The sequence below is a fragment of the Hyla sarda genome, chromosome 4 (genome assembly GCF_029499605.1).
Source record: "Hyla sarda isolate aHylSar1 chromosome 4, aHylSar1.hap1, whole genome shotgun sequence".
Classification (NCBI taxonomy): domain Eukaryota; kingdom Metazoa; phylum Chordata; class Amphibia; order Anura; family Hylidae; genus Hyla; species Hyla sarda.
In genome coordinates this window covers 320,533,097-320,546,509 of record NC_079192.1, presented here as the reverse complement: position 1 = coordinate 320,546,509, position 13,413 = coordinate 320,533,097, and the positions used below count along the sequence as shown (strand labels likewise).

Sequence of the window (13,413 nt, the reverse complement as noted above, 5' to 3'; positions counted from 1 at the left end):
CTTGTCCTTACTGCACAGAGCCCTGCTTGTCCTCACTGTACAGAGCCCTGTTTGTCCTCACTGCACAGAGCCCTTCTTGTCCTCACTGTACAGAGCCCTGCTTGTCCTCACTGCACACAGCCCTGCTTGTCCTCAGTGTACAGAGCCCTGCTTGTCCTCACTGCACAGAGCCTTGCCTGTCCTCAGTGTACAGAGCCCTGCTTGTCCTCACTGCCCAGAGCCCTGCTTGTCCTCACTGCACATATTTGTTAATCAATGTATATTACAAATATAGAAATAATATCAATATCTACATTAAATAAAAAGTTTTTGCAAATGACAGTGCCCATTTAACTATAGTAATTGTGGCCACAAGAGGTGAAAGCAAATAGCAAAAAGTGTACAGTTTGTCAATATAAGTAAATGGGTATAACTCCATTTTATTACCTGCTATAACCTGGTAACATAGGAAAAGTGCAATTACAAAACTTTACAGTGGATTTTGCATACAGTATGGCATGGTCAGGTGATATTTTATCAAACCATACAAAAATATACTTGTACAGGGACACTGCACATGTTTTAGCTTCAACATTAGTCAAGTCCACCTTGCAAATGGAGCATTAATCCCAAAATGATCATACTTACTGATCCATACAAAAGGCCAGTGGAGTCCATAGCCAAATAATTCTCAGAGCCAGTGTCTTTGATACACACCACGCCTATGGTTTCTGAACTCAGTTGTAATCTAACTAAAACAAGATAAAAAATAATGGCAATCACAACAACAATATTAATAGAGACAAATGCTAGTGTAGTCAAAAGTCCAGTATATTGTTACAGTTTGATGAAAAAGGGTAAAAAGCAACAGTTTATACAATTAAGTTTACATTTTTTATAGTTTTAGGGGTGGCCCCTTTGGACAACCTGTTGTACTGCCGATTTGTTGTTTTACTGGCATCAGCCCGGCTTCTCTAACCATCTTTACAGTGATAAAATTACAGTTGACATCCATTTATTACACTTTTCCACTGGGTGTGAATATGGCATGTGCTGTATAAAGGTTCCAGATAACCAACTCCATCTCTATCTGTAAGAAAGTGATTTTGAGCTGAAGTGCACTTACTGTTTAGGTCATCCCTGTCTCTTGTTCCATCTACCACTCCATCGGGGAGTATGCGCAGGAAGTAGCCTCCATTACTGCAGTAAAGGAGTTTGGGTTTCTTGTAATTTCCCATTGGAAGGTCAAACTTCTCGGTCATTGGGTTAAAAGTTGTGATATTTCCCTCTGCCATGATCCTTGGCGTTTAGCACTGAAAGTTATAAAATATAAAATATTCTTACCAGAAATGAAAAAGCAATGTTAGTGAGCAGCTCACAATGAGGACTACAGGTACAGTAAGCAGAGTGAAGCTACAGGTATAGTGGAGATATGTACCACTCAAAGGTGGAGATACTAAAGACTCTTTTTAATGTAATTGAACCCCCTAACAGCCACATTACAAAATAAAATATAGAGGGATGCTTCCTTTTGTATTAAAGATACCTTGGGAAAACACCACAGGACCAACGCCAAGATGGTCCGGCAAACAGAACTCCACTAATAATACTCCACCAGAATTCCACTCGATTATGTTAAATCACTGCAGCACTTTGTGAAAACACTAGGACTAATGCTGAGATGGTCAGTAGAACAGAGCTCCACTGTAGCCAGGACCAGACCAAAGGACAAGACAACTCCACACCCTAGGGTGCAGTCAACTGATCACTAACTTGAAGTCCCGCCAAAGAATAAATTCTAGTATAGCTGTATTCTGCAAATAAAATACTGTTATACTGGAATCTATTCTATCAGTCACATTATAGTTGAAATAACCTTCCGGAAAGTTTTTCTTCTATTTTGTAAATTTTAAATTACTGTATGAGGCCTTATTTTTTGTGGAATGAGTAATAGTTTTTATAGGAACCATCTTAGGAACCAACCAGTTGTATTTAAAAAAAAACGGCATACCCTGGGAGAAATTACCTTTTTGCACTGATTTAGAAAATATGACTAGCCATGCAAAAAGCTATCCTTTATTTAACACTTTAAGGACACAGCCCATTTTGGCCTTGAGCACACACCCAATTTTCATTTTTGCATTTTGTTTTTTTTCCTCTTTGCCTCTTAGGAGTCATAACTCTTTTATTTTTGCATCCACAGAGCCATTTGAGGGCTTTTGCGTGACCAATTGTAAATTGTAATGACCTTATTTAATTTTGGTATAAATTGCATGGCACAAACAAAATAAAAATGTGGGTGAAAATTAAAAAGAATGCTGCAATTTTGCAACTTTTTGGGTATTTTGTTTTTAAGCAGCACACTTTATGGTAAACCCAACAATACCGATCTTCATCTGCTATTTTATTATTTTACTGCTTTAAAACAAAAAATAGTCAAACTTTAAAGGGGTATTCCAGGCAAAAACTTTTTTTATATATCAACTAGCTCCGGAAAGGTAAACAGATTTGTAAATTACTTCTATTAAACAATCTTAATCCTTCCAATAGTTATTAGCTTCTGTAGTTGAGTTGCTGTTTTCTGTGTAACTCCTTTCTGATGACTCACGTCCCGGGAGCTGTCCAGCTCCTATGGTGATATTCTCCCATCATGCACAGCTCCCGGGACGTGACATCATCATTGAGCAGTTAGACAGAAAACTTCAGAAGTTAATAACTATTGGAAGGATTAAGGTTTTTTAATAGAAGTAATTTACAAATCTGTTTAACTTTCCGGAGCCAGTTGATATATAAAAAAAAGTTTTTGCCTGGAATACCCCTTTAACAAAACAAATATTGGTGAAATGGGTCATTCTTACCCCTATAACTTTTGAATTTTTCCATAAACAGAGCTGTATGAGGACTCTGTATGCAGACATGATCTGCAGTTTTTATTGGTACCACTTTTGCATCACTTTTTATTTCATGTTTCCTGGCATGTGATATGACCAAAAATCAGCAATTTAGGACTTTGGTATTTTTCTCCCACAGATCACTGTACTGGATCATATTATAATTATTTATTTGATGAGCTTAGTTATATTAAATAAAAAAAAAAAAAAAGGATTTATTACTTTACATGTTTTAAGGTGTTGTTTCAAGGAACACAATACAACAATACATATACAAAAATGAGCTACATGATCTGATTGACAGCGTCCGTTGCTAAGCTGGGGGGGGGGGGGTAGTTTTAGCCTGTAAAACTTGGATTCTTGGCTGTCACAGGTATGCTTGTTTATTGTATCAGGGAGAGGGGGATATTGCTAGCAATAAAGGACCAGCTATTTTGAAATCCAAAATGCTTGATCCCGCTTCCCCACAGGAAGCCCTCATACACATCAGATCGCTGGCCCATCCCATTCATCATTGGGTTCAGTCAACTACTCTTTCATATGTTTGGCCAATATTATGATGGAGTTTCTTATATTGAACTTGGTGCTAAAGAGAAATTGTGTTAATATATAATATGCAAAACATTAGTTTGAATTTTGTTGTGATACAAGGACACAGCAATAGAAGGGAACTGCAAGTGCCCCAGAACTCTGCAGGACTTCTGCTGGTCCTCCAGAGCCAACTTTAGCACTGGCTTAAGTGTGAGGTCTTAAGTGCCCAACCTTTCAGAATAGCTCAGCATTCCCTTGTAAACTATGTCTTTACCAGCCGATTTTGACCTTAAGGACCAGGCCAATTTTATTTTTGTGTTTTCGTTTTTTCCTCCTCGCCTTCTGAAATCCATAACTCTTTTATATTTCCATCTACAGACCCATGTAAGGTCTTGTTTTTTGCATGACCAATTACCAAAAAATGTATGTTGAACCCAAAGAATCGTTTTTTTAGGGAGGAAATTTAAATGAAAACCACAACTTTGGAGGGTTTCGTTTTCACACAGTACACTTTACAGTACAATTGACATGTGTTTTTTATTCTGTGGGTCAATACAATTATAATGATACACCAATGCTAGATACTTTTCTATTTTTGTACCGCTTAAAAAAATCTCAAACTTTTTGTACAAAATCAGTAATCTAAAATCGCCCTATTTTGACCACCTATAACTTTTAAATTTTTCTGTATATGGGGTGATATGAGGGCTCATTTTTTGGGCCGTCATCTGTACTTTTTATTGATACCACAATTGCATATATAAAACATTTAGATCACTTTTTATTAATTTTTGGGGGAATAAAATGGGACAAAAAAAGCAGCATCTTTTGCATTTTTTACATTTACGCCGTTCACTGTAGAGGATCATTAACATTATATTTTGATATTTTAGGGGGTAAAATGGGAAAAAGGGGCAATTTTTGTTTTTATTGGGGGAGGGGATTTTTCACTTTTTTTCACTTTTAGTTTACATTTTTCAACTTTTTTTTTTACACTTTTTATGTCTCCATAGGGGACTATCAATAGCATTAAGTCGATTGCTAATACTGTTCAGTGCTATGCATAGGGCAGCGCTGTGGGCGATCCGATCATCTATTTTAACATGCGCATTGCCACATCTAAGGGGTTAATGGCGGACATTCACGCGATCGTGGATGTCCGTCATTACCGGTGGGTCCCCGGCAGCTGATAGCCGCCGGGACCTGCAGTATATGATGCAAGCACCGCTCCGATGCTCGTGGTTATACACAGGACGTAAATGTACATCATGGTGCGCTAAGTACTGCCTCACTAGGACGTACATTTACATCCGTGGTCTTTAAGGGGTTAACCCCTTAAGGACCAAGCCCATTTTAATCTTAAGGACCAGAGCGTTTTTTGCACATCTGACCACTGTCACTTGAAGCATTAATAAGGATGCTTTTACTTTTCATTCTGATTCCGAGAATGTTTTTTCGTGACATATTCTACTTTACGTTAGTGGTAAATTTTTGTCCATACTTTCATCATTTCTTGGTAAAAAATTCAAAAATTTTATGAAAAAATGTAACATTTTGCATTTTTTTTTACTTTTAAGCTCTCTGCTTGTAAGGAAAATAGACATTCCAAATAAATTATATATTGATTCACATATACAATATGTCTACTTTATGTTTGCATCATAAAGTTGACATGTTTTTACTTTTAGAAGACATCAGGGCCACATTGCGCTTCAAAGTTCGGCAGCAATTTTCAAATTTTTCGCGAAATTTTCAAAATCTGAATTTTTCAGGGACCAGTTCAGTTTTGAAGTAGATTTGAAGGGCCTTTATATTAGAAATACCCCACAAATGACCCCATTATAGAAACTGCACCCCTCAAAGTATTCAAAATGACATTCAGAAAGTTTGTTAACCCTTTAGGTGTTTCACAGGAATAGCAGCAAAGTGAAGGTGAATATTCAAAATCTAAATTTCCTTTGAATTTTTACAAGGGGTAATAGGAGAAAAAGCCCCCCAAAATTTGTAACCCAATTTCTCTCGAGTAAGAAAATACCTCATATGTGTATGTGAAGTGTTCGGCAGGCGCAGTAGAGGGCTCAGAAGGGAAGGAGCAACAATGGAATTTTGGAGAGTGAATTTTGCATGTCGCATTTAGGAAGCCCCTATTGTGCCAGAACAGTAAAAAAAAAAAAACACATGGCATACTATTTTGGAAATTACACCCCTTAAGGCACGTAACAAGGGGTACAGTGAGCCTTAACACCCCACAGGTGTTTGACGACTTTTCGTTAAAGTCAGACGTGTAAATGAAAAAAAAAGAAATTTTCACTAAAGTGCAGTTATTTTTTCCCAAATTTACAATTTTTACAAAGGGTAATGGGAGAAAATGACCCCCAAAATTTGAAACCCCATCTCTTCTGAGTATGGAAATACCCCAAATTAGGGCGTAAAATGCTACAAAAAAAATGAACTACAATGCTCAGAAGAGAAGGAGTCACCTTTGGCTTTTGGAAAGCAAATTTTGCTGAAATGGTTTTTGGGGGGCATGTCGCATTTAGGAAGCCCCTATGGTGCCAGAACAGCAAAAAAAAAAAAACACATGGCATACTATTTTGGAAATTACACCCCTTAAGGCACGTAACAAGGGGTACAGTGAGCCTTAACACCCCACAGGTGTTTGACGACTTTTCGTTAAAGTCAGACGTGTAAATGAAAAAAAAAGAAATTTTCACTAAAGTGCAGTTATTTTTTCCCAAATTTACAATTTTTACAAAGGGTAATGGGAGAAAATGACCCCCAAAATTTGAAACCCCATCTCTTCTGAGTATGGAAATACCCCAAATTAGGGCGTAAAATGCTACAAAAAAAATGAACTACAATGCTCAGAAGAGAAGGAGTCACCTTTGGCTTTTGGAAAGCAAATTTTGCTGAAATGGTTTTTGGGGGGCATGTCGCATTTAGGAAGCCCCTATGGTGCCAGAACAGCAAAAAAAAAAAAAAACACAGGGCCTACTATTTTGGAAATTACACCCCTCAAGGAACGTAACAAGGGGTACAGTGAGCCTTAATACCCCACAAGTGTTTTTTGTTCAAGTTGGATGTGTAAATGAGAAGAAAAATGTTTTCACTAAAATGCTGTTTTTCCCCCCAAATTTTACATTTTTACAAGGGGTAATAGGAGAAAATGCCCCCCATAATTTGTGACTCCATTTTTTTTGAGTATGGAAATACCCCATATGGGGATGTCAAGTGCTCTGCTGGAGCACTATAATGCTCAGAAGAGGAGGAGCGCCATTGAGTTTTTGAAAAAAAATTTTGGAATGGAAGTCAGGGGCCATGTGCGTTTACAAAGCCCCCTGTGGTGCCATAATAGTGGACCCCCCCCACATGTGACCCCATTTTGGAAACTACACCCCTCACAGAATTTAATAAGGGGTGCAGTGAGCATTTACACCCCACTGGCATTTGACAGATCTTTGAAACAGTGGGCTGTGCACATGAAAAATAAAATTTTTCATTTTCACTATACCCCTTGTTACGTTCCGTGAGGGGTGTAGTTTCCAAAATGGGGTCACACGTGGGTATTTTTTTTTTTTGCGTTTATGTCAGAACCGCTGTAAATCAGCCACCCCTGTGCAAATCACCAATTTAGGCCTCAAATGTACATAGTGCGCTCTCACTCCTGAAGCTTGTTGTGCGTCCGCAGAGCATTTTACGCCCACATATGGGGTATTTTTGTACTAAGTAGAAATTGTGTTACAAATCTTTTTATCCTTTTACCTCTTGTGAAAATAAAAAGTATGGGGCAACATCAGCATGATAGTGTAATTTGTAAAAAATTTTTTTACACTAACAGGCTGGTGTAGGTAGACCCCAACATTTCCTTTTCATAAAGGGTAAAAGGAGAAAAAGACCCCCAAAATTTGTAATCCAATTGCTCTCGAGTAAGGAAATACCCCATATGTCTCCCTAAACTGTTTCCTTGAAATACGACAGGGCTCCGAAGGGAGAGAGCGCCATGTGCATTTGAGGACTAAATTAGGGATTGCATAGGGGTGGACATAGGGGTATCACTACACCAGTGATTCCCAAACAGGGTGCCTCCAGCTGTTGCTAAACTCCCAGCATGCCTGGACAGTCAGTGGCTGCCCCAAAATGCTGGGAGTTGTTGTTTCGCAACAGCTGGAGGCTCCATTTTGGAAACACTGCCATACAATACTTTTTTAGTTTTATTGGGGGGGGGGGGACAATGTAATGGGGTGTATATGTAGTGTTTTACCCTTTATTATGTGTTAGTGTAGTGTAGTGTTTTTAGGGTACATTCGCACTGGTGGGGGTTTACGGTGAGCTCAACCTTGAAGCAGGAGAATCACTGTAAACCCGCCCGTGTGAATGTCCAGCTGTTGCAAAACTACAACTCCCAACATGCACTGACAGACCGTGCATGCTGGGAGTTGTACTTTTGCAACAGCTGGAGGCACACTAGTTGGAAAACCTTCAGTTAGGTTCTGTTACCTAACTCAGTATTTTCCAACCAGTGTGCCTCCAGCTGTTGTAAAACTACAACTCCCAGCATGTACTGATCGCCGAAGGGCATGCTGGGAGATGTAGTAGAAGATCTGAAGGGCCACAGTTTAGAGACCACTGGACAGTGATCTCCAAACTGTGGCCCTCCAGATGTTGCAAAACTGCAAATCCCAGCATGTCCAATTAGCAAACAGCTGTCTGGGCATGCTAGGAGTTGTAGTTTTGCAATATCTGGCGGCTACAGTTTATAGACCACTGTATAGTGGTCTCAAAACTGTAGCCCTTCAGATATTGCTAGGCAACTACACACCGGCTTCTGTAGGATCGCAGCACAAGGGAGCCGCATTGCCGTCCTCTGCCAACCACGGCCAATCGCCGATGGTAAGTGGACCTCCGGCGCCGGTCACCGTTGGTTCCCCATTTTGCTCGGACTACTGTTGGTGGGCAGAACAGGGGAACCAAACTTTAACCACCCTGCCCCAGGTCTCAGGACGCCCCTGGGCATTGGCACGGGATGCCTGCTGATCGATATCAGCAGTCATCCTGGTCCGGTCCCCGCCCGATGCACGGCGGGACCGAACTTCCAACAGGTGTACAGGTACGCCCTGTGTCCTTAAGTACCAGGTCGTCAGGGCGTACCTGTATGCCCTATGTCCTTAACAGGTTAAAACGGTACTCCGCTGGAAAACAGATTTGTAAATTACTTCTATTTAAAAATCTTAACCCTTCCAGTACTTATCAGTAGCTGTATGCTTCACAGGAAGTTCTTTTCTTTTTGAATTTCCTTTCTGTCTGACAACAGTGCTCTCTGCTGACACCTCTGTTCATGTCAGGAACTGTCCAGAGCAGGATAAGTTTGCTACGGGAATTTGCTCCTACTCTAGACAATTCCTAAAATAGACAGAGGTGTCAGCAGAGAGCACTGTTGTCAGACAGAAAGGAAATTCAAAAACAAAAGAACTTTCTGTGATGCATACAGCTGCTGATAAGTACTGGAAGGGTTAAGATTTATAAATAGAAGTGATTTTCAAATCTGTTTAACTTTCTGGCACCAGTTGATTTAAAAAAAAAAGGGGCACTAGACATCTTATCCCCTATCCAAAAAATAGGGGATAAGATGTCTGATCGTGGGGGTTCTGCCGCTAGGACCCCCGCAATCTCTGCTGCTGGACCGCAGTCATCAGGTGCACAAAGCAAACTTCACTCCGTGCCTGATGACTAGCGATGCGGCACTGACATCATGGCTGTGCCCCTCATGATGTCACGCCCTGCCTCTCAATGCAAGTCTACGGGAGGGGGCGTGGTGGCTGCCGCGCCTCCTCCCATAAACTTACATTGAGGGGGCGTGGTCTTGACTTGACAAGCCTCCCGTGCAGCAGCCGGCATTTTAAACGAACGCCAGGTGCTGCAGGGAGATCGCGGGTGGTCCCAGCAGCGGACTCCCGCGATCAACCATCTCACCATACTTTGGATAGAGGATAAGATGTCTAGGGGTGGAGTACCCCTTTAAAGTAGGCATCTTTTAAAAAACATGTAACATGGGGACAATTTAGACCATAGAACCTCTTGTAGTTGTGTGCCATTTTAACATACAGTACATTTCAAAAAGGCAGTATGCATCTAATACAGTGGCAGGTTGCACCTTAAATGGCAGGGTGCAACGTTGGGATTGGGAACCTCTGTTTTTGCTTGGGTGTTGCAATTCAACAAAACCTGCCTTGTAGCCATAGCTTTAAATATATAAATGCTGACAAGTCACATAGACCATTTCTATTTCCAGAACTGTAGGTTGTCTACAAGGGTAAGCATATATAGTGTTTCACAGACTCATAATCATTCCTTATTGTTCTTCCTTCAAAACCATAGCAAACTGTAGGCTGTTTACATGGAGACACAACCATAATTTCTTTAAAATGCAAAGCTTATGTGGGAAACCATGGCCTAAAAATTATTGGTTTAAATGCCAAAAAAAATCCACATAAGAGCTATGTTAAGGAGAACTCATTTCATAGATTGCTGTTGGATTTTTTATTTTACCGTAAGTCAAGTGCAGGGTTTAATTTTCTATATTTAGAGCAAATCATGCTTCTTGTAGAGAGTCATCAGTAGTTGTAAAAAGGCTGCAATATGTTTCATACATTTCATCTGTTTATATCATAATACTACAAGCTAAAAAAAAAGTATTTCAAGAGAAAGTTCACCTCAGGAGCATAACCATATGCAGTGAAGAGGAAGCATTTGCACCCAGATCATAGTGGCTGAGAGTGCCCAAAAGCCCTTCTGCTAAACAGGAAGAGCCCAGCATAAAAAACAGTCCATGTTAAGTAAAGGGGTCTTTCATAGATTTTGCAGTGGGGACTAGTAGCCAGATTACAAACTGCAGTTAAGAAAGTAGAAATGCATTCACTATTTGGTGTTGTGCTAGTAGTACACAGTTTCAAATCAGTGAAAAAGCCATTCGACAGCTACCCACAGACTCCCGCAGCCAAGAGTACTACTAATCCCATCATGCAAAGTACTTGTTTCCATGATGGGAGTAGTAGTTCACCGGTCTGCGGGTGTCTGCAGGTGCCTGTAGTGACTAGATTAGCGCTTTTAATACTGCTCCCCTCATGGGAGAGTGTCTGTTTGACAATTGAAGCAGTAGAAGTAGGGATGGCTCCTGCCGGGAAGCAGGCGACAGGTTCCCAGGCCGGCTATCTATAAAACCACTGAACATTTCTGTATTATTTCAAATACCCCGCTGAGAGCTGTGAATGGCCAGGTGATGCCAGCCATTCAGGGCTCCTGGCTGGGATTATAAATATCAAGTGGAGAGTTTGACATATACATCATCGGGGAGCTGCGCAGCATACCACCCGCTCTCTGGTTTATAGTACAAGTACAAGTATTTTCCATGATGGCAGTAGTAGTAGTAGTAACGCAGCACTGTAAGCGTCCTGGGCGGCTGCGGAGTAAACAGTACAGAACGGTGCCGAACAGTACAAAACCACGGTTTTGTGCACAGGAAAAAAAAAATCACAAACCTTACACAACCGGATACATCTAGTTTGGAAATTTGTTGTAAAGTAGGTCAATGTTTACAGTTTTCTATATGGTTGCATATGGTTTTCAAGTACAAAAACGTATACGGCAACCGTATAGCAAAATAGTGATGTGAATGCACACTAAGAAAAGTAAACCTTCCTTATTAGGCTGGGTTCACACTGCGTTTTGACGATACGGTCACTGGATCTGGTCACTTTGCGGCATACCACGGTTTAGGTCCGGTCACAAAACTGGATAAGGGGCAAAAATGAGCAAACCGTAGTCACTATCTGACTCCAGTCGGCTCATTAAATGAATGAGATTCAGGCCGGGTCCATATTGTCAACTCGTAGTGGGAATCCAGCCTAAGTTAGTGCTGGACAAGCAGGTTTTGTTTTATGCCCATGTGAACATGGCTATATTTAGTTTCCGGACAATAAACTGCAGGAGAAGCCCTGTATTTGAACTATGTCTCTGATTGGTGCTTTATGCCATTTGTCCATCTCTACAAAGCTAAACTATGACAGTATATACACATATGCATATCCGATATAACTTATCTTCCCCCTGTATGCCTCTCCACCCTGTGTGGGTCACCACACATTTCTTCTATAGGGGATGTTGTGGTAGCTTGGGGGTGTGGGGTAGGTAGACTCTAGCTGTGCAGTGATGAAAGGGTGTTGGATTAACCCTTAACTGTCGTGACGCCAGGGTGGGGGTTCCTCTCTGTATATATATCCTACCGCCAGCTGTCCTAGGAACGATAGAGAGGAATAAAGGATTGTCCACAACCGGTATTTTAGTAAACTGAAGATAACTTTACTGCAGACTTTATGCAGGTTAAACGTAGTAACAGTCTTGACAGAGGACCGGACTTTAGGTTCCTCACAGGTTTGGTTGGGACCTTATAGGGAATAAGCTTGAAGTATTTGCTTTACGCTGTTCCACTGGATTTAGGGGAATTGTTTAGGTCCAGCAGTCACGTAGGATTAGGATTGAGTTAGATTGAACTAACGGTTTTGTATTCGGCTGAAGTGAGCAGGCTTTAGGCCTAGATTTGTCTTGAAGGTATACACAGAGCTTCTCTCTGCTAGTCCGGAACCCAAGAGGGAAGAAAAGACAAGAGAGCGATCATTGGGTAACAGCGCCCTTATATCTAAAGGGGTGGGCTTCAAGCTTATTGGTCCCCCAGACCTGTCAGTCCTAATACAAAGCATTGTGGTACAACATGTGACATGAGCACCTGACCTGGAAGGTCCTTAACCTTAGCAGAACAATATAATTATCAATCATGTGACCTAAGGTCCTGGAAACAATATTTACACTATACATTATATATACAATATACACATAAAACCAAAGAAGGAAGAGGCGACCAGGGATCATCCCACTAAGAGCATCATATTAGTACGGAGGAACTCTGACTTTGGGGACTTATAACACAAGGTACAGTACACGTACAGTACCGGGACACCACAATGTAGTTATACATGCCACCTATTCAAACAAAATGCAGAATGTGTTCTGTGTTATACATGGTTGGGCTGTATCTTCCATTGAAGTAATTTATTTCTAAGTGGCTCTCCAGATTTGTATTATGTGTAATTTTTTTCTTTTTGTTCTAAACATTGGCTACAACATTCATTTACTGTGGTCCCTAAAGTATATGTTAAGGCTTGCTTTGGAATCTATAATGTAACCATAAATAAGTGATAGTATGCGAAAGACTAAGCATTACCGAAAAACTTATGTATGTATATATGGTAGGCATGTCAAAAGATGTTAAAGGGGTATTGCAGGAATTTTTTTTATTTGACTATGCTACGGGGCTGTAAAGTTAGTGTAATTCATAATATAGTTTCTGCACATGTGTGTGACGGTTTTCTCCCAATTCTTCTGTGATTTTCACCCCAATATTTATTTTTAACAGCATACAAAATGAGCATTGTCACAGATTTTTCCCAGATTGCAATGCGGCCGACACCTGACTCACTAGTCAGCTGATGACAGGGAGCCTGTCTGCTTCAATGGGTGGAGGGATCGCTTGGTGGGAGAGAGATCAATCTGCAACTATGCAACAGCTGTAGACACCCTGATTGAAAACCACAGGTCTTTTGAATGGGTGCAGCTCATTTATGTTTCAATGGGTGGGGTGGCTGATGTGTGGGAGATAGGAAAATGGAATTATGGGATTTGTAGGCAAAGAAGGAAACTCAAACAGGAAATACCAGTTCATAAAAAGATAACCACAGTGGTAATCTTACAACATGGCCATTTAGCCCCGAGACAAGTGCAGATCCTTCCTAAGCATCTCCATTACTGTCTGCCAGGTACATACTAAAATCACCTTATGGTGGAGAACCCCTTTAAGGTTCTATAAGTAGAGAACTTTCTGGCCCCTTAAATAGAGCCATGATCCTTTGTCATAGCTTTCGGGTATAAAAAAAGGACACAGGTCTGCTCAAACTTTCTCTCC

The 13,413-nt window shown here is 40.7% G+C and overlaps 1 protein-coding gene and 1 long non-coding RNA gene across 3 annotated transcripts in view; one reads left to right on the top strand and one right to left on the bottom strand.

Moving 5' to 3' along the window:
- Positions 1-13,413, bottom strand: part of FGF1 (fibroblast growth factor 1) — a 139,387-nt gene that overhangs the window by 12,075 nt on the left and 113,899 nt on the right. For both annotated transcript variants that reach the window (XM_056574912.1, XM_056574913.1), the window contains exons 2-3: positions 1,106-1,292; positions 628-731 (exon numbers count right to left, since the gene is read on the bottom strand). In XM_056574912.1, coding sequence (XP_056430887.1) covers positions 628-731; positions 1,106-1,274 — 273 coding nt within the window. In that variant the 5' untranslated portion in view covers positions 1,275-1,292. The remainder of the gene's footprint in view (positions 1-627; positions 732-1,105; positions 1,293-13,413) is intronic.
- LOC130369543 (uncharacterized) overlaps positions 1-13,413 on the top strand; it is a 41,540-nt gene that overhangs the window by 3,440 nt on the left and 24,687 nt on the right. The window lies entirely within an intron of this gene.